This window comes from Anomalospiza imberbis, chromosome 7 (assembly GCF_031753505.1).
Source record: "Anomalospiza imberbis isolate Cuckoo-Finch-1a 21T00152 chromosome 7, ASM3175350v1, whole genome shotgun sequence".
In the NCBI taxonomy this organism is placed as follows: Eukaryota; Metazoa; Chordata; class Aves; order Passeriformes; family Viduidae; genus Anomalospiza; species Anomalospiza imberbis.
Window position 1 is genome coordinate 26,984,436 of NC_089687.1, and position 24,562 is coordinate 27,008,997.

Here is a 24,562-nt window from a genome sequence, read left to right on the forward strand (position 1 = left end):
AGTTTGGAGGCCTGGTACATGTGGTGATCATGCTGGGTGGGTTCAAAAAGCCACCTAAGGCTGCCTTTCAGTGTCAGCTGGATGATCTATCTGAAGGAAGCAGAATGTTCAACTGAAGGGGATGATGTGGCTTTTCCTTCTGAAGGACGTGCAGCTTTGCAGAAGTTCTGCACCCCTTGCAAAAGTGAGCATTGCCCAGAGACACTCATGGCTGAGGGCTGAGGAGGTTTCTCTGCTCCACTTTGCTCCAAAACTTTATCTGGAGCCACAGGGCAGGGGGGTGGAAATCTGTAAGATGAGGCTATGTTCTCTCTCCCTCACTTGTACAAACCAAAGGGGACTTGGCATAGCAGTGCTTGCTATGAAAGGGTAGAAAAGGATGGGGTCACATTCAGGGGCTGTTTCCCCCCAGGCCATGCCCCCAGAGCAGCCCCTTCAGGGATCTCTTCCTTGTCTCTGCACTTGCCTCAGGCACAGCTGGATGTGAAGGGTCCAATCTTTCCTGCTCACAGATTGCTTCCCTCCAGGCCTCCCATTTTTTCCTCATGTGTATTGAGTGGAGCATGTCTGTCCTGGCAGACACTATGATGCAGCCTGGGCACATGCAGGCAGCTCCCTGAAGACATGGTGATGGCTAGCAACCTGTCTGTCTGCATTGGTCATGTCCAAATGATAAAGGTTCCTCCTCTGCCAGCAGGGCAGCTGCTTTCCTGGATTTCTCTCTGCTACCTTCAAAGACATTCTCAGATTGCCTCCTCACTCAGCCCCCAAGACAGCCTCATTCTGCTTCCAGGAGCCTCAAACATGGTCCCAAGTTTGGGGCTCACAGCTATCTCCAGTTGTCTTTCATGTCTTTTTGCACAGGATCTGCAACGGATGGTCAGCATCCCTGCTGCCAGGTCTCTTGCAAACCATCTTCTTTCAATGTCATTAAATCTTCCAGGTCTGTGTCCAACTGAATGGCTCTGAGAGGGTTTTGTATAAAACAGACATCTAATCAAGTGAGAAGCCTTCAGCATTTACCCATTGAAGCATGGTGTGGTTTATCTTGGGGCTTTTCACCAACTGCAGCATGCATGTCCTGCAGCTCAGCCCTCAGCTCACCAGCATCAGCATGGTGATCTGAGCAACAGCATCGTGTTTAGCTCATAAGAATTGTTCCCAGACTTCATCATGGGGGTAGTTGACATTGGCAGTACTGTCACATGGTGATAAACACAAGAGCTCAGTTCAGAGACATAATTTTTTTCAGCCTCTTTGTCTTAAATCCAGTCAAAGTGTGAAATGGCCCAGATTTAATTACGGAGAAAATTCTGCAAACAAAATGCAACAACCATTACTGATGAGAAGGGTGAAGCCAAAGTGAGACTCATTGCTAAGAGCTGTTATTTTCCTCTGGCACCTGTGACACTTCCAGCCTTAGTCACTGAAATAAATTTTCCAGCACATCCTTCAGGGAAGTGCCCAGTCAGGCCAGCAGTCTGGCTCATGCTTGCTTCACTACAGACCCCTGTCATGAGACATTGCAAACAGACAAACTATGGCCCAGCTGCCAGGCCAAGGCTGGCACATAGAGCTTAATCCACTCAGGATATGAAGGACCTTCCATAACACATGGTTTTGATTTTCACAAATATTGAGACTATTCTTTGCATTAATGATAAAGTGGATTAAACATGCCCCATTTTCCTAGATAATGCCCCTCTGGAGTTTCAGTGGGACCAGAGTGGATCTGGCATTTAAACTAAAGTGGGAGTCTCTGGAGAGGCCTCAGATCTGCATTGCAGCTGTGAAATACAGCATCTCCTCTGTTGCTTATCAGCGATCTATGTTTCTCCTGGGAAAATTTTGCCCAAAGGATTCAGCCCTTGCCAAATTTTCTACTGGAATTTGTTTGTTTATTTAAAATTTCTTTTTAAACATCTGAAACCAACAAACTTAAAATATGCTCTAAATCTATCAACTTGAGTTAATCTCTTAAAATAAAATTATATAAAAATTAATTCCTCCAGGCTGCCAACTTCTATTTCCAAGACTTGGTCTAAATTAGATTTAAATGACTAAAATTCTAAACCCAGGAAATGTGAGGTTTAATTGGAAAGAAACACAGTTTTTCTTTTCTCCTGTGCTACTACACCTGCTCTTGACATCTGATTCTCCTGAATTTTAAAATGGTCCATCTCAAACAGGCATGTGAGTGTATAAAGGTGTTCTTCTGACCCCTGTGCCCACTTTGCAGCCACAAGGAAATACAGGTATCCAAGGAACAAGTCACTCAGGATTAGCTCTGCCTCATCTCCTCCCCACTCAGTCCTCCCAGAGAGCTTTCCCCTTTTCTATGCTCTCTTCCTTCATCGTGTCTATACTCATTTGTCATGCAAAAAATATCAGGGAAGAAATGGAGCCAGATATTTTAGGTCCAGTACATCATCTAATATTTTCCATCGTTTCTACCATGCTGAAAGGCAGAATTTTGCCATGATGCTGGGTGGACCCTGGAGATGACGTTTGGCTGTGAATGCAGCTACATTTCCCACAGCTTCAGGGGTGTTCCAAGCAAGTGGGTGGGCTGGGATCTATAAATACTAATCCATACTTCAGTTTATAGGGAGGGATGGTAGAAAACATACAGCTACAATCTGTTCAGAGAATTTATAAATATTAAATCCTCAGGAGGTATCTCTGCTTACTTCACAAACATCTGTTTGTTGGAAATACTGTTCTGATAAACAATTTCCTCAGCCTCAGCATTGCAGCAGTACAGATGTTACAGGTGAGGATGATCATATGGTCCTTTTTGGTTTTTGTGCAGGGTTGTTTTCCCCAGTACAAAGGTGTAGGACGACAGTTCTTTTCTCACAGCTGCACCATACATAGACATCTGCAACACATGAAGCACTTGGACATCAGCAATCATAATCAAGCCCTGAAAGTGAAATTTCAAGGAAAAGTACTCCCCAAGGACCCACAGTCCTCTGGGTAAGATGCACTTTGAACTGTAGTGATGCTAGATGGAGATCTTCCAGTGTATCTCAGCATTAAATATGTTTGTCCTGGAAATAGCTTCAACTGCATATTTTGAATGAAGTCTGTTTGCTCTGGAGAGAGCTAATGGTCAGTATTTTTCCCATGTCATCATCTGGAATCCCGCTGACCGGTGACATACAGAGCTGTCTGATGTAATGTATGGCCAAGAATGGAGAGTCCCCAGTTTCTGCCTGTTTCTGGTGGCTATCCAGGGCATATGGTATTCACTGAGGAGGACAGTGTGGGAGAACAGCCTTCTAATAAAAAGTGAATTCTGATGTTTGTATCTGTATCCAAGCTGTTGCAGTGTATATGACTTGTATTTTAAGAGCCTTGCTACCCTGTCTCACTACCCTGGAAAAGACTTTGGAATATTAAATAGAGAACAATCCCACTATCAGCAAATAATCCTCTAAGAGATAAATACGATAAAAGAGTCATACTTGTCTTAGTCAATATTGATATAATCTCAATTCCATAGGTTATTGCATTTGAAGAACTATTCCGGAACTATTCAGAGAACATACCTGTGATGGGGTAAATGAGTAGAATATGATTTATCTTTAAAAGGTCAGGCTGTGTACCAGAACATATTGCTAAAAAGTATACTTCATCATGTGACCAGCTCGTTGAATGTCTTAGTATGATACAGCAGCATCATGGTGCTGTACGTTTTGAAGACAGTGCTAAATTCAGATCCTGGCTCCAGCTGAAGGGCTCACGATGCCATGACTTGTTTGGGGCACTTGCTAAAGAGGAAAGCAAAGTTCAGGGTTGGATCCAGACCGAGAGCCCCAGAGTCCCTATTTTCCTGCTGCCAGGAGCACTAGTTTTGGCTTACTTGCTTGACTAGGAATGAATGGGACTGCCTTGGTTTTCTTCCAGACCGGTTTTACTTTGCCTCATTATAAACTTCACCATGTACTGTCCTTTCCCCTGCCTTATCTCTCTGTCTCCTTCAAGGGCAATGCTGGAATGTAAGAGAGGTGCTTTTGCTGGGAGCTGTTCTGAGCTGAGAGGACAGGCAAAAGTGACCCTTTATCCTGCTTGGTGTTTCAAACAGCTTCCGCCTGCGGGGAGAGGATGTATTGAGAATGTGTGAGAGAAAACACTGAAAAGGGAAAAAAGGCACAAAAAGGGAGGAGAAAAAAAGTACAGCAAGGAAGCTAGAGACAAACTTCAAGTTGTGGATTATTTCTCACCCAGGCTCTAATTAGGAAGCCTCTTATGGGACTGTGAAGCTGTCAGGCTGCCAAATGTCAGCGTGTTTATCAGAGATCAGGCGAGTCTCCTGTCTGCAGCAGTGAGTTTGGTGCCATGATCCTCCCGGGTCCTTCCAGCATGTGTGACTCACTCAGCACTGGCACCTCCGGGGGCTTCAGGGCGCAGTGGAGGGCTCCTTCTTCTCCTTTAAAAACCCAAATTAAGCCCTTTCCTGGGATTTGGCCTCTTCATGCCGGTTCTGCATGGAGAGGGTTAACCATACAGTGCAGAGCAGCTTCAGCGTATGTGACTCAGATTCCCGGGGAAATCCCCAGCTTATCTGATGGAGCCTGTTAGTCTGCTAATTGAATAAGCTCCTATTAAAAGTGCAATGTTTTTTAATGACTGCTAACAACGGGCCAGATTCTGATCCGATCTTTTCGCTCGCGATGGTTTTTGCTGCTGGTCGGGCCCAGGCCCCGACTGCAGCCGTGGCCAGCCCCACCGGCCCCAGCAGAGCTGCAGCCGGGCGCTGACGCCAGCGCAGCGGCTCCAGGACGTTTGGGCCGCCGGTGAGCTACCGGCCGCTCTAACAGGCAGGAAGCTTTTGCTTGGGATCTCTAGGAAAAGGCAGAATCCTGGCAGTGCAGCCAGCAGATGAAAGCATTTACTGGGAGGCTACCAAGGATTTCATGTAACATAATTGCTGCGAATATTTTTTAGTGATTCGAACCGTGCTCTGAGTAATTAACTTTCCCGGTGTTGAAATCAGGTTGATTTGTTGATTCTGCACATAAGATGTTGTCTGTGTCTGCCTAGGAAAAATGTTGTGTATGGCTCTGCACAGGCACATTCAAACCCTAATTTTAATTACAATTATGTGTATCATATCTGTATCTCCTTTTTCTCAACAGGAATTGACTTTGGGAAGGTATTTGCCTAACAGGAAATTTTTTTTTAAATGTGATTAGCATTTAAAGTTAACTTAGTTGGGTCCCAGGGTACTTCCGGAGGAGACCATAACACCTCTGATTTCAGCTAGGCTCAGGGCGGGGTTGAGCTCTTTTGCATGACCCTGTGACCACATTTGCCTTTCTTTTCTTAGCTGGAATTCCCAGTGGGTTACCCAAGCCTAGCTGACATCAGAACCATGTAAAGTTTTCTCATGAGACTTTTTTTTTTTTGTTTCTTCTTGTAAGCCAGGAATGAGATCTGACCACCTTTACCCCCACACATCTCCACACCTACTCATCTCCTTTGTGTCCTTTTTGCTTTTCTCCTAGGAAAGTTTCTATTAAAATGCTTCTTTTAGGATGTCCCACACATTCACACTGGCACTGAGCTGCTGCTTTAAAAGTTTCATAGCAACCCTAAGTTGTGTTTTTTTTCCACACAATAACAATAACGAAGTGTCAAAATCTCAAGTTGCTGTTATCAGAGGCAGAGTCTAAACCCCATTTCTCAGCCTGTTTTCTATTCCCCACTCCCGAGTTGTCAGATGCTGTGACATGGCTCCATCACACCACGACTAGCAGTCCCAACAAACAGAAAATTATTTCCAACTGGCAAACACGCTGTTTACTTTCCAGAAAAATTGCACTTTCCCATCTGACAGCTGATCAAGGGATCTCCTGCTGCTGTCAGCATGAAGAAGTGTTTAAACACAGGGATGGAAGTTTAAACATTTTCTCATTATCACAGAATAAAAAAAATTAAAAAATAATAAAAAATAAAGGCATTGAGTCTCTCCGACCACCTGCTGTGCCAGTAATGAAGCGATGTCACACGACCAGCCGGCGAGGACTTTTATCTCTGCCCCAGTATCATTACTGAAGTGACACCTGTCACATGACCCGCATCGCAGCTTTCATCTGGGCTCCCCAAATGCAGTTCTGGCTTGTGAAGGGGATTTTCCTGGCATTTCCCTCCCCCGCACACACTTTAAAGAGCATTGCCCACTTGCACCGTTACACACAGGGGTTTGCTAGTTTTAAAGCCCTTGGATATTTTCTTGGGCATATATAATTTGGCCAACAAACTTGCTCCAGGCTGAAACAAAACAGAATCCTGGTCTGGGAAAGAAGTTATTTCATTTACTTCCAGATGTTTTTAAAGCAAATATTTAAGTCTGATGTTAAATTCTCTTAACATAAAGGAGGATGTTAAAGGATTTCTCAAAAACCTCAGATTTGTTTTTGGTTTTTTATTTGGTGGTGAGAAGAAACAGTATGATGTCCCTTAAGCACAATGATCTCCATTTACATGCACTTTATAAGCTCTCACCTGCTTTACCAAAGCATCCTGCCCCTGCCAAAAGAAAGTATTTTCTGGGAAAGAAAAAAAAAAAAGGAAAGGTCAGTCCTGCACCTCTTTGCTAATGTCTGGGACTTTTTGTGAGGTGTTCAACAGCAAACATTTGGATTTGAGATGGGCCCACATAAATGACAGCAGTACTGAGCACTTACTTGCCAGAACCCATTCAGTTATTATCTCAAAACAACATCAGACATTCAAATGTGACAGGGGATGATCACACCACAGGAACTAGATGTGAGCAAGCTGGAGATAAGAGAATATGAACTTCATGGATTTTTCCTTTCCTCCTTTCCTTCTCCCCACTCATCCATGAATGAAGTCTGGTACTTTTCTCCCTGCATAATCTGATTCAGCTCACTAAAACAATGAAAAACTAACTCAGTAAAAGAGTTCATAGTCTTCCATCTGTTTAGTGAATTAAATCAGTTCAAGGGCTTACAAAGGTGCCAGAGAGAAAAAGAGAAAGACTGTAAAGCTTGAAGCAGGGAGGGAAGTGGGGGAAGCAGAATTGCCTTTTTGGGTGGCACTAACTTGGTTATGAATTCAGACATGTTTCTTGTTACCGATTCTTTCTGACTCATTACAACACTACATCCATTTTCCCCGAAGGCTGTTGCCCCTGAGATTGTGCAGGCCAGGGGATGGAAAATCTACTGAGATAGTACTCCTGATGTAAATAGTATTCCCATTAGTTAAGGAGAGGAGTGGTTAGGAGTCAGTTTCTCTCTGATGTGGCATGTTTAAGGCATTGGGCCTACAATGTTGAGTTAATGAACAGAAGACTGCTGGGTTGCAGCATATCCAGGGTCATCCTGGCTTTCTGTCCCTCTAGATACAGAATTATAAGGTATCATTTGACTCTTTGGCAATTTAGCATATGGCTAAATTTAGCAATGACATGACCATTACGGGGTGGAAGCTATGTAAAACAGCAAAGCCATTCTGTCCTACTGCTCTAGGGCAGAAGAAATTTACAATTGATGCTCTGGATAGACCGTGAGGAAAAATGACTCAGTTCTCATCATTAGATCCCTCACTGCCCATGTATAACAAATCCTTCCATTTAGCATATCTTGAACATTCAGTTGCTCTCAATTAGGAGCAGACATTCAGCCACAACCATCCCACTGCCGGCCCTGGAGATTGTGCTTCTTCACTGCTCTTTGTCCAGACATCTCCAAGAATGTAAAAGGAATGCAAAACAACCCCTATCCCAACTTGGGCATCATGTACAGCTGCTCTGTTCAATATTGCAAAGGGAGGTCAGGTCATTGAGAGTGGCTGATGTTTGGGAGATCCAAGTCCATGCAATCTAGAGGTAGAAAGACTTTTGGGACACAGCTTGCCTTTTCATCAAGGCAGAGAATTTTAAGGAACATAATCTAAGGAAAATCTTGTCCTCTTAACTGAGCAGTGCCTGAAGATAGTCTATGTCCCCCTTAATGTAGCTAATCTATACATTCCTAAAATTTTGTCTGTAGCAAAGGCAAAGGGGAACATAAACTGTTGTGCTGCTTCCTGCCCAGATCTGCAGTGTGTATTTGGTAAACGATGGACTGGAGTGGGGCTGGAGATGCAGCTCTCTTGACTAAAAGCTCACCTTTCAGCTGTTTCTATGGCTGCCACCCACAGCTCCTTGACTGGTTTGGTTCCAATGCCTCAACATTCTGCATAATTCTTGCTCAAAGAAGTTCTCCCAGCCATGCCAGTGACACTACTCAGATGAATAAAAATACTCAAGAAGGTTTGTATGTCTGCACCTCAGTGATTTATCTTTGTCTTCCTTTTCTTCCCAGATGTGCTGTGAGGTTACACCAAGGCTACTGGTTTCTATGTCCCAGAGCTAAGAAAAAGTATCCGAGATAACTGCAACCAAGCAGACTGGTACTTAAACACAGTAAATTACTTGCTTTCCCAATTCTTCCAGGAAGAATTCTATGAGAAATTTCATAGTAACTGCAGTTGGGAAAGAGGTTTCTGATTTCCTGATGTATCCTCATCAGCACTCACCTCAGATTAGCTTTCCTTCGTATGGTCTGTCAGAGCCTCGAGATCAAGGAGATTAAAACACCATGGAAACTCATTAATGAGCCAGGACTCTCTGCAACAGCTGGACCAAAAATGGACTGCATTTGGCTGCATCTTAATTCTCTGCCATCTCCCCTCTGCTCATCAACACCTGCACACATTTGGGATGGTGTATAAGACCCCTGAATTCAGCTCTAAGCAACCAGTCTGCAATGCACATGTCTAATGCTCTGCTGGTGTGGAACCAGTATGCTGGTAATCCTGTTAGTAATGGCAGAAGCTCCCTCTAGGAAATTATCACAAATAGTCTTAAACAATTCCTTTTGTTGACAACTCTATCCAAGAAACCATCTTCCCTGGAGACTTCACTCAACTTTTGACTAATCCCCTCCTTCCCTCAGGAGCTCTTTTGTTGAAGGAGATTGTAGGCATACCCCAGGAATGACAGGTCTCTGTAAGCCTTGGATGAGCCTCTACATTCTTTCAATTGTCAGTCCCCATCTGTCCTGTTTGTACATCGATCTTCTGGTCCAGGGAGCTCTCTATTAAGTGACACATGGCTGAGTATATTCTGCAAGTCCAGTGTCCAGACTGTGCTGTTACCTCTTCGTTGCCAAGTCAATCCTTCTGACATTGCTTTCTGAAAAACAAAAGGCAGGACATCTGCACAATTTCATTCCTTTCTGCTGAAAGGTGACTTTTGAAAAACACATACCCCACCCCTCAAACTGTGTCCTTGTTTTATAATCTCAAAGACTTTTCTTCATTTTGTCAATATAAGGAGTTATTTCAAAGGTCCTTGATGTAAGGGAGGGTACAATCTGCCCCTATTGCAGAGGAATTCTATTAGGGGAAAAATCCATGGCCTAAGTCCTGAATCAAAAAGAAAAATAAATCCCAATTACAAATATTCTGCAGGGCTAGTGCCTTCAGTTATTCTGCTTGTTAAAAGCTGATTTAAAACAGGCTCTTCTCTTCCTGTATATTCAACTACACTTAGCTGGTACAGTATCACATACATGCAGGAGGTGCAGCATTAGATATCTGAATATTTATTTTGAGAAGCAGAATCAGAACAGTGGCAGATTCCAATGACCCATATGTTCCTCCTCAGCAGGTAGAGGGAAAGTGGTGGGTGGAATAGGGCAGAAAATGGGTGGAGTGTTGGCATGGAGTATATATCACCCTGGGATAGACAACTGACGGTATCTCATCTTTTCCTGAAACCAGAAGGAGAACAAGGAGGAGTCTGTGATGATGTTTTGTCCCTTGCTGTGTTGCTCAGTGCCCATGGATTCAAGATGGAGCCGGGTATGTTTAGTTTTTTGGTTTTGTCTATTTTTGTGACTTAACTCAGGTTGGCAAAGGAAGGAAGGCTGGCCAGTTTCATTATGTTCCCAGGAAATTCCATTCTCTCATGTGCCAGTGTGAGGCTCTTGTGCTTTAGATGCCTATCTGCCTCTCATTAGATTTGAAAAAGCATGCAGAAGCCCCTGCTTTCCATTAGTAGCCTATTAAAATGACAAAAAAATTACTGTTTCATTTATAACCTTGCTTGCATGTCTGAATCCAGATGCCTTTTTTAAAAAGAGAATTAATAATACGAACACCATCACATATAGAATGTTTTCCTGCAATGAACTGCAGAAGAAAACTTGAATTGACATTTAAGCTTGTTTAGCATGCTTTGTAAGCAGCTAAAAAAAAAGGGACACAATCATTTTGAGGACAGGTTAATATATAACAAAAAATATTAAGAGTTTCTCCTACTAGTTGCAATTTTAAATTATGTATTTGTGAAATGCTCTCTAAATCATTTTAAATGGGCCCAATCCAAGTTCATTGAACATTGATGCATGAGTGCCCTATTCAAGTGAGTTGTCCCAGAAGCCTTAGTGGAACTGACAGCCAGCTTTTCTGGCAGGATTAGTTCCTCTCTGATCACACAGAGGGAAAAGCCATCCTGTTTGCACTCAGCTGAGCAGGTGAGCAGGGAAGGCATTCAGGCTGCTTCAAAAACCCAATCTGGCCACAGGGCTGGCAATGTCAGGTCTTTCTTAAAAGGATTCCAGGCTGGCCTCTCTGTCTGCTGTTGTCTACATGATGAGGGCAGAAGGGGTAGAGAGGCTGTCAGAGCAGGCACTGAGTGCTGGGACCTGATCCTATAGCAGATACAGGCCATCTACATGCATTTGGAAGCACAGATGGGTAGCTGAGGTGTGTCCTAAGGTTGCCTCTTAGCTTGGCAGACAATAAGACAGTCAAACTAATTTGGCCTCAAAATCAGTTTCCAGGTCTGCCCTGCAAGCACAGACCCAGCAGTGACACTGACAGGATTCATGCTGCTAACAAATGCACAAAGTAAACAAAGAGACAGGATATAATAAAAGGATATTTTCTGGTAATTTCTTTTAATGACAGTGATTTTAAGCGAGCTTTTGGTCTTCTGTAACAAAAAGATTAAAAATATTGATGCTGAAGCATAGTTTTGAAACCTGACATTAAAATAGTGATTAATTAAAACCAAAGATACTACAAGATAAGGAGATTTTGCCTAGCCCTGCTCAGGTTCCAATTCGTGTGAAATCAAAAGAAGTAAGCTATGAAATGTGAACTCAGTAGGCAAGGACAAAAGAGAACAAAGCAATTTGGTCAGTTTAAGCAATGGGGAAATGAAGCAATACTTTAGGGAGGCATTGGAGGAAAGAGCATTGGTCTGAGATTTGGCAATATGACAAAACAAATCCAAACCTCCCATGATACCACTGAACATGTTCACTGGGGGCCATTGGCTTGCTGATCTCTTCTCTCTGAATGTGACATTTCCCACTTTGTTCTCATCCTGGAATGTGATCATCCAGCCTTGAGTATCAATTCTATTTTCCCACCTTCAATACCTGAAGGACTACACGTCCTAAGGGTGATGGCAACAGCTTTGACAATGGCAACTACATACTTACCCAAGAATTAGTCAGTCATCCACGATTTCTACCAAAACTTGCTCGAACCTCCTGAGACACGGCCTTTTCGGTAAGATGCAAACAGGTCACAGATTTCAGGTTGCAGTCTCACCCCTGGAACTGTGAGCACTGATTGTTCTGTGGAAAAATCAGGTTAAAGAGAAAGCTGCAAAAGGGTCCTTTTCCTTCATTGTGCTATTTTCTTAATGCTCTCCTGTGACATTAGCTGCAATATAAACTAATTTAAGATCCTGTTTCTCACAGCTGCATTCCTTCTGATTGTTTTTGGAAAATTATTTCTTTAATCTAGACACTCTTCTCTAGAAATCTCATCTGCAGTTTCTTTTCTTTTTTCTTTTTCTTTTTCTTGGAGCAACCAGCAAAATACTATTTGGTAGAACAGTGGTAGGAAGGTAACTCGCTAATCAAAAGGATTCAAATGGATCTGCACACTGCCAAGCTCTCTCCTTCCCACCCAGCAGAGGGGGGAAAAAAAGAAAAAGAAAAAAGAGATAGAGCGAAGGCGCAGAGCTTCTCTCCTTCAGCAATCTCACAAATGCAAAACCTTCCACTCCAGTGACTCCTCATTAACTTACCAAATCTGACAGTCTAATTATCGTAGCTGCTTCACGCTTAGAATAAATAAATACTAAAGTGGGTGTTTAAAGAAATTGAGCAGTGAAATTCAGTCATCTAGACAGTCAATAGAGAGTTTATTTTAAATTTTTATATTCTTATGTATTTATATCATTTTAGGAAAGATAATGAGATAGTTGTCTTTCAGGCTAATTGAGTTCCTATGCTCATGGTTGCTTGCTGTCACAATCTCAAACTTAGCTTTAACTTTTGTGCCTTAGAAATCTGATCACTACCTCCACATTTATTCTTTTCTGCTGATAACTGGGTGAAGTTAGAAGTGCACCTGAGGATGGGAAATGACTGTGTGAGACTTCCAGTCTGGATGTCTTTTCACAGCAAACAAGACAACTAAATCTTTTCAGATTTGCATTTAAGAGTGTTAAAGGGAAAATGGAAGTTAAAGGAACCTCAGCTATAACTTGCAATTAGACAAAACATTGAAAAACATCTGCTAACCTCTGATGCAATAGTGTCTGCCTCTACCAATGGTATTAACAGCACTCCCCCCAAGAGTGGTTTGTCTCCCTGAACAATAAGACCTTTATAGAGATTCTCTGGCCTGAGATCAATGGGAGTCAGAGCATTTGATCCATGTCTGTAGGACTTTGTTTCCACAAGTCATGTGGGCCAAACTTTGCGCCAGTTGCTTTTGCAAGAGCAGGAGCTGGGGAGTGAGCAAAGGAAATTTTCATTTTCCCATCTTCCCCTTTGCCCTGTGCTCCTAAACAGTGCCCAGCACAATGCCTGCCTCAGGACAGCGTGCAGGGAAGAGCTTCTACAGGGTAACATGTCCAGAGCCCTGTGCGCTTGGCAAGCATCTGCTGTGATGTTGCAACAGCGCTTTCCTAGGGTGGTGGCTTAATGACACAATACAAAACTTTCATGTCCTGTCAGTATAAAGGCAAGCAGATCTTCCACCACTGTGGGGATCACACCAGGTGAAGTGGGGGCTGGTTTTCCTGAGTTAAGTGAAGATTTGTTTTATCACCTCACAGATAAGAATGCTTCTGGCTTAGGAGGGGCAGCTGATTTCCTGCTCATCACCAGCTTTGGTTTATTCTTGTATTAAGACACATTATAAACCGGATTCATACATCTGGGAGGAACTTTCTAGGTGTCTGTATCTGACTTACAGGGAAGGATATCTGTTTGCTGTGTATAGAGGTCACAAAGCAGAGTGGTAAAAAACATCAAGTGACTGTATGAACCTTTTAGCTATGTATGAGAACCTAGGGAAACCAGCCAATCCAAACAAGGGATAATGAAAGCCAGCTCTTCTTTATATGTCCCCTGTGATAATATACCAGTGCTCGCTAATCCCAACAGTATTGGGATTTTTGGTAGGCAATGGCTTGCAACCTTAACCTCCTCATTGCCCACACTTGCTTACTTGCTTTGTCTTAGTTTAGATGCAGCAGACATTAAAATGACTGTCAACATCAAGCCTCCCTCCTCCTCCTTGTCTCTGAAAGGCTGAATAGTGGGTTGTTTCAGGAGAAATGGTACAGTGTCTTCATCATCTGGTGCACTGGTTTTGTGTTGCTGGGGGAGATAACAATTAGAGACCAATTGTGCCCAAAAAGAGCAAGTACCTTCTAGTCAAAGCCAGGATCCCATCCATGCAACACACAATCCTCCTCATGGAGCACGTATTGGAATTTATTGACTGCTGTGCTGAGGGTATGGCCAGGGTTAAATGTCTCCTACACTGAGAGAAAGGTCTCTCCTGAGACTGGACATTGGGCTGGTGGGGAAAGGATCTGGCCTCCCTGGCCCCTGTGCCTGTGTGGTTTGGCCAGAGCTCTTATGGCAGTGTGTTTTCTTGGGAGTGCACTGTTGATAACCCCAAATCCCACTGCTTACCTTCCCTGCTTGCAAGCCTGCTCTAAAGCATGAGAGAGCAAAAGAGGGAAAACAAACCAAATCTATAAGTAAGAATAATAAGCTGCAATTGTTACTGTGTCTGACCTGTCTGACAACAGAGTGAGATACCTCCTCAGAAGGCCCTTTGCACTTCAGGACTGACAGTGAGTTGAGAGCACAGCTCATGCTTTCTTGATTCAAGGATCTCATCTTTCTTCCAGGAGGGATTAATTGGACAGAAAACATTCTGCTTTAGCAGGTGGCAAAGGGTTAGAATAAAGTTTTATCAGAGCTGCTGCAGTGCACGGCTGCACTGCACAGAGATAATTGTCGCAGGATTGGCTCTGGCCAGAAAAAGGACAGCAAATGCTCTGGTTTTACAAAAGGTCATCACTGCCACCCCCTAGGCTACTAGCCACACTGAAGGAAAGCTGAAGAATCCCCTGCACCTCTCTCTGTTTTTATATCCAGAAGTGCTGGTGGCACATGTAGAATGAAGGCCACCAAGATGATGAGCGAGGTTTGAACCCAGGCCTCAGGAATCCCCTCCTAGAGCTATAGGCACAGGAATGAGCAGCTGTAGGAGAGGCCCATCTTTGGGCCAGCCCCACTCAGAGGACAGAGAACCTTCTTCCTCCCTTCGAGCATGGCCTACTCTTTTTTCCAGCACTTTGCACTCAGATGAGCATAGCAACAGCAACCTGTTCCATTCTGTAGGAGCTGCTCTCAAGGAAGCAAAGAGCCCTGTGCTCCCTCTCCCCCTTCCCAGGGGCAGCAGCCAGCCTCTAACCATTAACATTCCTCCTAGGAATCTGAAACATGCTACTTCGAAACAGTGATTTCTCCGATTATTTTTCCCCAGGAACTGACCTTTGAAAAACATCCTCTAGCTTCCAGCTTGTCATAACAACTTATAAAAAGGACAGTTATGGATACAGTTATTTCATAAAAACAGAGAATAATTACTTATAAGAACCTTTTATTTTTTCAAATTTTGTTTCCCTCTTACTCTCCCACACACCTTGGGATTAACCCCCTCATCTCTCACCTTTCATCTCCAGATCACATTCTGCACTTCTGCTTTAACTTTCCCTTTCAGAGGATGGCAACTAATAGCCAGCATCCTCCAGAACAAAGTGGGAACAGAAAATATTTAAAATCTGCACTGTTATCATAGTAACAAGAATTTTAAAATGATACAGTTAAATTCCAAAAGAGTGTTATGCCAAAGTGACACAAGAGAGCAAATGTCTTAAACAATTATGGCAATAGGAATGGCTACATGGGGAATTATTCAGAATAACCTAAATTTTACAGGCTTAATGAGTCACTCATGAATATGGTCTTGCCTGATTGTACTGAACTTGTTTCAGCCCTGTGCACTTTGATTCTGTTCTCAACACAGTGGTTGCTATGATAACGCCATGCAGTTTCCTGTCCACACTATACTTCTTGCTTCAATATGGGGGATAATAAATATGGGATGGTGCCTAAATCCAGGTGAAAGGAATCTGTCCCCTCACTGGCAGCATATTGGAGAGATTGACACATTATGCCAGTCTGTTTTCTCATTCCTTCTATTTCTCCTCACTCTCTGTCTCTGTACCTGTTTTTTTCCTCTCCCTCTCTCTCTCTCTCTCTCTCTCTCTCTCTCAGCACTGACACTTTCATCTTCTCCCTTGGGGATTGGAGATGTCACTGCGGGAAGTGCTTGTCCGCCTCTCTGGCAGCAGCAGAGCCCTGTGGCTTTGACAAACCTCATTTAATTGGGAGGAAGCCAGGAGGGTTTGAAAGAACTGAAACATCCACGAAACTCCTTTTATCAGGCATAATTTAAACTCTGCATGGAAAAAACCCTATATGTATAAAGAAAAGTCAACTTCCCTCCTGCTGTGCGTGCTCCCCTCCTCCCCCCCCCCGGCACAGGCAGGCTCCTGCGAGATTCCATCTTTTCATTTTTCTAAAAGTGTCAAAGTAGATTTGTGCTCTGTGGCTGGGTGAACAGAAAAGGAATGCAGATGTCTCTCACTCAAGCACATACACACACAGAGCACCTTCTGAAGGGCAGCAGTTTGGGGGATTGGGAGAGATGCTAGCGTGCTGCTCCTCCACTTGGTATGTGTTGCAGGAGGCAGAAATTTGGTTTTCCAATAGTTTGACAACACAGTCCATGAAGGCTTTTCCTTAATTGCCCCCATCTTAAAAAACATCACCAAACTAACTAGTGTACAGGGTGCCCAGGAGGCAACAGGGAATGCAAGGTCCCTTTGGCCTGCAGCCCAATAGGATGGAGCTTTCCCTAGTGAGGAGCAGAACTGCAGCTTGAGAGACCCTGTATTTTCTGTCAGCTCAGGCCAGGAGAGGCACAACTGTGTGTGCAGCTGTGTGCTTAAGAGAAGGAAGCAAGGGAAGAAGAAAATAAAGCAGGTAAAACTGAGGGAGAACTGGTGTGACGGGGTACAAGGAACAGCTGTCTCAACATCAAAAGGGAGCGGGAGGAGCAGTCCAAGGGAACAGGGACTAGCACACCATGCTGAGCAGATGGGAATTCAGGACATCAGGAGGGACAGTGGGTGAGTTACACTGAACACACAGTGTGAGCTGGGGAAATGTCCAGGCCCTTGGGGTTACAGAATCGGGGAGATGACCTGTCAAAGCATATACACCTCTGCTTTGCAGAGAGCCATGGTAGCAGCCCATCAAGGTCTCCTTCTAGTGTTAACACAGTGGTCAAGTAGAAGAAAACAGAAAAACAAGTTGTCAAATTTGCCGTGGGATGTAAACTTTGCAGCTTATAGGAGTGGGAAGGGAGTGCAGGCAGAAAGGAGAGACATCCATGTGAATGGCAGAGACTTTCAAAATAGAGAAGAAACTCACAGTAAATAGCACATGCAGCAGCTCTTTCTTGGTGAGATGAAATCGAGAGTTAACTTACCACCAGGAACTTGATAGAGCTGAGGAGGCAGAGGGCTGAAGAAGCTGTGAAGAAGTGCATCTTGTGCAGAGATTCTGCCTCGAGGGAAGGCTGTGAGCATCCTGGAGGCTAAATTCTCTGCTGCTGGCACCCTGCTCATCCTAGGAAAACAGAAGAAATAACAGCACAGGAGATGAGGACGAGCCAGAAAGCTGGAACCAGAACATGACCCAGCCCCTCTCAGCTTGAGGCAGAGTGGAGGGACACAGGGGAGCTGGATAAACCCACCCCAGCTTTATAGCTTTGCAGGAAATTTGCTTTTCCATCTGAGTTTGACTATGTTGGGATATGTGCATCCAGGATTCCAGCTCAAACTCATGTTTACAGACCAATTTTGAAAACCAATTTCTGGTTTTTAAAAAGAAGGTTGTAAGTGAAATGGGAAATGATGCTGAGGAGACTATGTTTTATATGTTGGAACTGTAATATCAGAGTTTGGTGGTACCAGTTTACAGTGACAATCCAAATGTAGAAAATAATGTGACTGGCCCACTGAGAAGACTAGAGGTCAAACCTAATAAACCTAAAGAAAATACCATTTCCTCTTCTCCTACCCCAGTACCAGTAGTGCAACTGTTTGTAAAATGTGTTGGGGATTCACAGAGAAGATTCTGTTTCTCACGATGAGTGCTTAAAAGAAATGTAATACACATATGCTCCATGCCCAGCAAATACCAATGCCAAGTGGCTGCTCCCTAGAGGAGCACACAGCTGGGGACAAGGAAGTGGAAGAGCGAAAACAAACCAACAAGGAAAGAAATAAAATAGTCATTTAGTTTTACAGCTTTTACTTTGTTTGTTTGTTCTGATCACATTTCAGCTTCAGAGCATGGCCTGTTGTGCTTCCTCCCTTGGCCCCCAACGGTGCATCCCCTCCAAGTGACATCAGGGGCTGGGATCCCCCTGCTCCTGCACTCCCCCTCCCTATACAGGACATTCAACAGGCTGACATTTTTGTTTGGAGGAGATAAAATGTAAAATATAAAAGAAGAGGAAAAAACACCAAGACAGAAGGAGAGAAAGAGATCCTGAGAAACAAATTTGTAGAAGGTATCTGCCTCACTGTGGTAGATAATTGCTGAATTTTCACCTCCAGAAAAACAGTTCAAGTCCCTGCTTCCCTGGGGACCAGGGATGGGACAAGAAGCCAAAGTATCCTGTCTGAGGCCTCTTGCTAGAGCTGCATGACAGGCTGCCCTTGCCATGGCACAGAATTACTGGAGACCTTCAGCCCCCGGTCCCTGTTGCTGGAGGCTCCCACTCTGGGCAGCAACACAGTTCCATGCTTCCCAACATGGCTCAGTCTTCCTGGTGGTGGCCAAGCTCTGTGGAGAGCTCCCTTTTGATTTCTTAATTGTTCATGGAGAGTCATGGCTGAGCGGTTTGTATGAAGAAGCTCTTTCCTTCTCCTGGGCCGAGCATTCCAAGACAGTTATTTGGCCATGGCAGCCAAATGACCAGGACTCTAAGGTAGAGCTGGAGCTGGCCCACATGCAGCCCAGAGCTCTGCCACAGAGGTGCTAGGCCAGCCCCTTGGCTTGGCCTGTAATGGGGTCTGTCAAAGGATTATGGCCAAAAAGCAGAAGTGCAATATAGCACAGTTACAAGGAATATACTTATTTCTTTGTTCAGGCTGAGAGAGGATTTGTTCTCTTCCAAGACCTGCATTATAAGGGTTTGGGACATATTGAGCTTTCTGTGTTTCTCAAGCTGTGCCTGACAATGGCCGGCATTTCAGTAACCTGTGCTTTGCTGAAAACTTTAGCATGTTTGTTCAGCCATTTAGAACAGCATCTGAAGAGCAGCACACTTCCCTCCTAGCAGGGCTGGATCCCAAGCAATCAGCTGAACAGATAATAAACAGCAGTGAAAAATGTGGTTATGTCCTCAAAGGATATTTGATTATTGACATCTTCATGTACACAATCTTGAGGACAAATCCTGTCTTTTCTTTTCTTACATATCTATAAAACCTGCTGTGTGCCTCAAAATCAGTTTAAGGGGATTTGATTTGAATGACTCCCTCAGCTAGGTTAGGGCACTTTGATTATAAATTTCTTTCAACGATACGTATATACATTCTGTGTGTGTGTGTGTGTGTGCGTGCCTGAAAAAATACTCCCTTCCCTTAGCACACTAGGGAGTGACTCAGCAGTGCTGGTGTGTCTGGTCAAGCTGCATGTGTAACCATGGCCTTCATCTCATAGCTTTGGCCACTAAGAATGTGATTTTTCCCCTCCTAGCTAATCACAAGATTATTTCATTGTCTCATGAAAATGCTGTCCTGGCATGTCTTCCTTACTGCTGTTGAGCAACATTCCTACAGTCTGTTTTCAAAAATGAAAATGGGGACAGTGTGAAATCTGTCCTCAGTCTGGGCAAGAGGGCCTGGGAAAGTATGACCTTCTCAATCGAACTGTGCCCCACAAAAAGCTGCACACAAAGTCATTGAATCACTGCTTATCTCAGAATAATCACTACTCCTCTGAGAATAATAAACCCACTGTGTGTCTACCTTTGCTGCGATCTCTCAAAATCAGTTGCTTAACTGATGTTAGATCTGCTTGTTACTACAGAGCCACCCTGCTCTTCCTGAGCTTGCCAAAAGAGCTCACTTCAAGTTAAATGATTGCATAAAGAAACAAATAAACCCAGAGGCGGTTTTGACATTGCTGTTATAGGTACCTTACCTGTCACAGATGACTCGGAGTCTCTGAGGTCTCCTGGAAGCAACCAGTTCTAGAAAGTGTAATATGCAATCACAAGATTAAATGAAAATCAAGCCAAAACCCATTCTCTGAGCCCCTACAAAAAATGTGCTCAGAATTTCAAAGGGCCCTATAGAATCTATAATCTTATTATTTATAAATATACATTATTCCTATAGGATTTGAGTACCTGCATTGATCTTAATAAGGCTGTTCCAGTTCTGTAACGCTTTCCTTTCATATATCTGTGAGTACAGGCCTTGGACCTCCTCCTGTTACAGTGTGAGTCTTAGCTTTGACATCAATGAAAGCAGTATCAGTCCCTAAAGCCTTCACACAAAGGAAGCAAAAAGAAGTTTGCAGGCCTGAATCCCCAGTCTTGTCTTTCCAAGGGGCTGCTGAGCTTCACATATTGCCCCCATGGGTACATGGGGCTTTTCTACATGGATGCAGCAGTAAGACTGGGGATGGAGACAAAGCACTTTGATCCCACTTTCTTCTTACCCACAGCTCTCACTAAGTCTGATGTTTGTCCAGTTAACCATGTTTATGGAGTTTTGTAACTCACTGATTATTGTGATCTCTATCAGACTGGAACTTAGCAAAGTTTGCAGTGTTGTGAAGTCTGTGTTCTTGATATTTTTCAAGGACATATTTCTAAACATTGTGGTAAACATAAAGGAACACAATCCTCAAATGCTTTATTGTAAAGCATGAATTTTCTCAGGCTTAGATACAAATGAATGGCTTAAGCCTGGAAAATTTCCCCGTGGAGCTGATGAACAGAGAGATTTTTTTGCAATCAGAAAGGCTGCAATTTCTACCCACCTACATTTTCCTGAGCACTGTTTCTGACAGCAGAGAATGAACAGTGGCACTCTAGTCACGGGAAGGAGAGCAGGAAGGGTGGGTGGTGTCCACCTCTCTTCCAGCTCAGCTTGGACAAGCATTCCCCACAGCAGTGAGACCACCAGGAGGCAAGCACCACTGGTCTGCTGCCAGCAGACTCAGAGCTCGGCTGGGGTTAATGCTGCAACCTTCAAGAGCAGCTGCCCTCCCTGCCTGCCTGGAAGCACCAGGCACTTCTTTGAGGCACAGGAGCTGCCTGCCGCAGTCCAAGTGGGAGTCCCCTCTGCTTTTGCCTGCACGGCCATTTCCACAGTGCCAGACCCAGCGTCTGACTTGATGAACAGGCAACTTGAAAAAGTGCAAATGACTGAACTTCCAGCCCTTGACCTTTCCAGCAGCAATCTTGCACCATTAAACCAGGCAAGCAGGTTTTTAAACCTATCAAAGGGTAAGTAAGAGTTCAGAATTGAATTATTCCCCTACACCCAAATATCAAGGTAGTTTCTAGAGCAGTAAATGGGAACATAACTTGGGATGGGATTCATGGCTGTTTATGTGCCAGAGCACTGCATCTCACCAATATATATAAGTTATATATTAGTGTCTTGAATACTCCCTTCCCAAATAAGTTACCAAGACTGGCAGAACACTCCTCTTGGATCACTGGTAACATTTTCACTGATCATCTTTCCCTTTTTATGCCCCCTTGACTCTAATAAAAGTGTAGAAATAACTTACCAATGTAAAGTTTCCAGATAGAATAGAAGAAAAACAATTTTAAAAATTGTTTGGAAAGGCAAAAATTTTTTCTATATGAGGCATAAATTTTTGCCTCTTCACAGAGCTGGCCAAAAACTTTCAGATGTGGTAACTTTCTGTCAGAAAAATTTGATTTGTGAGATGAAAATATTTTATGACAATATATCAATTTCATCAAATATTATTAAAAATGCCAAGATTACTTAAGTACTGTACTGAAATATTTTAACATTAATATTCTTTAATGAGTTTAACACAGAATTTTAAAAATTCATGTTCAGTTGGTAACAGTAGGGCAAAACGTTTCATTGATATCTTCGGGAAATGTCACTTTGTTTTTGCAGAGTGTATTTTCAGGACTAACATTCCAAAAAAGGAAATAGGATTTTCTTTACATTTGAAATAGAAATATCAGCTTGCTTACTGGGAACTGGAAGGAATACCTGAATTATAGAGTTTGCTGTCTTGAGCGAGCCTCTTGACTTAAATTTATCTTTTATGTAATCTGGAGATTAATAATTATCTGCAAGGGGTAGTGTAAGAGCCAGTGAGCCACCTACTTCTGTCCCTGTCCAAACACATCTCTCAGTGAAGAATTCAGCTTGAGTGAGGACTGCCAAATTTGCCACTTTGAGTATACAGAGCTTTGATTATAAATGGAAGATATGGGTAAGAAAACAGTGTGTCTCTGCTCAAGGAATTATTGCAGTTAAGTAATGGACTTTAAATCAGTTCAGATTAATCTCCTGACTGACCCCATATAGACAAATCCTCAAAGAATGCCGAGGCCCCATTGTGTTGAGCAAGGTAAAAACAGAGCAGTAAATATTTTCCCTACTGTAAGATTAAAACCAATTTAAAGTTGTAAAACACTGTAAACAGCTACTCCATAAAGGTAAGAGATAAAGAATATTTAGATCATTCAAAAAAGTAGATGAACTAGTGATTTAATCATCTCACAATGATGAGCTAGACATAAAATGATGGGATTGAGTAGGGCTGATTGGCTTTTTTAACACTATGAGTACATCTGAAAGGTAGCACGTAGGTTTGTTATTTTCTATCCTTATGCAAGGTAGAGTGTGCTAATGAGGAAATACCTTCCTATTTGAAAACCCAGGTGGAAGTGGCTAATGAACTGATAATGAGGCAAGCAAGCCAAAGGACAAAAGTTAAACTTTCCTAATTGATGAAGAGAGAGAAAGAGGATGCCAAGCGCTGCTGGATGAAGGCAGTGGGGTTGCAGGCTCACAGAGAAAATTTCTCTCATTAGTGAAATCTCTGTGGCTTCAGGACAGGAGCAGAGCTCTGTCTGTGTGGCAGGCTGGGAACTGCAGGCTGTGCCCATTGCCACACAGACGGGAAGTTTCCCTACACCCTGGCTAGCATACATTGCGCGTTGGTTACAGTGCTGCTCTTCCCTTTGCGATCAAAGCCACGTGCGGTTTATCATGACAATAAAAATTTTATCGTTTTAGAATTCAGTTTTCAACCACCCATGTGTTAAATGAAACATCAACATAAAGAGTGAGATTGCAAAAAAACCCCAAAGCACTCGGAATGCAGACTTCATCTGCATTTTCACAAATGTCATGGGAAGTTTGCATTTCAGGGTCTGCTGCTTGCTGCTTCCATCTGCTGGTGACATTTTGGAAACGCAACGGACACTGAAAACGCGTACCTGGGAGCACAGCTTGACTCTGGAAAGCTTCTAAATCTCATTCAGCATACCAAAGCCTGCAGATACATGAAAAACTAGGATTTCTTTGAAAGTCATTGCTGCATCTGAATAGGCCTCATGTGAAACCTGCATCTGCTCTGTGAGATATTACCTGGCACAGGCAAGTTCATCATTCAGCCTGTGCAATAAATCAAGGAGTACTCTCCTTCACACTTACTCTCAGTTCATCATGTTATAGATAGATATGCACTGCTTCCCACTCTTTGGAATCCAAATGTCAGAAAAAGGAAACAAAATCTAACTTGGTACATTGGGCGCTCCAGTATTCCCAGTTTGGCAAAAGCACTAGCTTAATGTCATGGGCTGTGATTCCTAATCCTTTCCTGCCCTTGACCCCTGCTGTCTAGATTCAAACTTGTAACCATTAATGGGGCTGGATCAAAACACTGGCCTTCTGGTGTCACCGATGGTGTTTAGAGGGGATTTAAACTCACTGCTTTTCAGCGCAGTGAAATGAACACAGCAGTAGATTAATGCAAGGATTTGAGCTCACTCAGCATGAGAGCTTTCAAAAATAGTGTTAACAGAGCTGCAACTGCCTCTTTCAGGGGAAACAAAATGAGGGAACAGAACAAATGAACAAACACAGGGCAAAGCTTTGTCACTATGGGTAGGGCTGGTAAGCCCGGGGAGCCAGGGAGACGGCCAGCGAGTGTGCTGAGATGTGGGGCAGGAGCTCTCCCAGTGTTCTCCAGGGAATGGCTCTCCAACCTGCTTGCAGGCCCTGTGACTGCACATAATTCCCTACCCCAAGTGTCCCTCCTGCAGAGAGAAGGTGACATCACAAGCTGTAGGGCTGGCCACGAACGGGTTACTCACCCATCCTTCCCATTCACCTGGAGTCAGGTTGAGACTTTGGCAAACTGTAGGGAATGGGCGTGAGGCTGTTCTTGAACTTCTTTGTGCAAGACACCAGCGCATAGGGTAGTCAAAAACGCCTTTGCACATTTCATCCCTTGCCAGCTGCCCACAGAGGAGGCAGAGGAGCTGTTTTTCCTCCAGCTGCCCTGTGTGTGCCTGATTCACAGGCCCCACAGCCCATACTGTATCCTTTTCAGAGTGCAGCAGGATGTGCTCAAGCCCACAGCAGTGACAGGAAAACATCTAAAGGTTTCTCCAGCTTTCATTTCAAAGATTCCTACTAACCCACCTGGCCCAGGAACCCTTCCAGTAACAATCTCAGTCTGGGGCTGAGCCTACGCTGCTGAATCCAGTGGGAGTTTTGCCATCAACTTCAATGAGAATAGGATCACACCTCAGTGCTTTGTTTTGCCCGTGTTCATTCCTTGCCGCGGGCAGGAACCTGTTTGTTTGTTTGCTGCCTGTGCTCAGTGTGAACATCAATAGGACTAGCTAAAAGAATTCAAATCATCAGATTTGGGGAAGAGCTCCAAAGTTTGTTTGCTTATCTGAACCAACCCAGGCACCCAGATTCGCACAAATGGTCTGGGAATAACCTCAGGAGAGAAGGTTTTCTCAGGCTGACTCCACAGAT

General features: G+C 43.7%; 1 protein-coding gene across 3 annotated transcripts in view; it reads right to left on the reverse strand.

The window, feature by feature from the left end:
• Positions 1–6,589: 6,589 nt before the first annotated feature.
• CDK15 (cyclin dependent kinase 15) overlaps positions 6,590–24,562 on the reverse strand; it is a 40,665-nt gene continuing 22,692 nt past the window's right edge. For all 3 annotated transcript variants that reach the window (XM_068196189.1, XM_068196188.1, XM_068196191.1), the window contains 4 exons: positions 19,701–19,749; positions 16,972–17,111; positions 11,535–11,672; positions 6,590–9,214 (listed from right to left, as the gene is read on the reverse strand). In XM_068196189.1, coding sequence (XP_068052290.1) covers positions 11,563–11,672; positions 16,972–17,111; positions 19,701–19,749 — 299 coding nt within the window. In that variant the 3' untranslated portion in view covers positions 6,590–9,214; positions 11,535–11,562. The remainder of the gene's footprint in view (positions 9,215–11,534; positions 11,673–16,971; positions 17,112–19,700; positions 19,750–24,562) is intronic.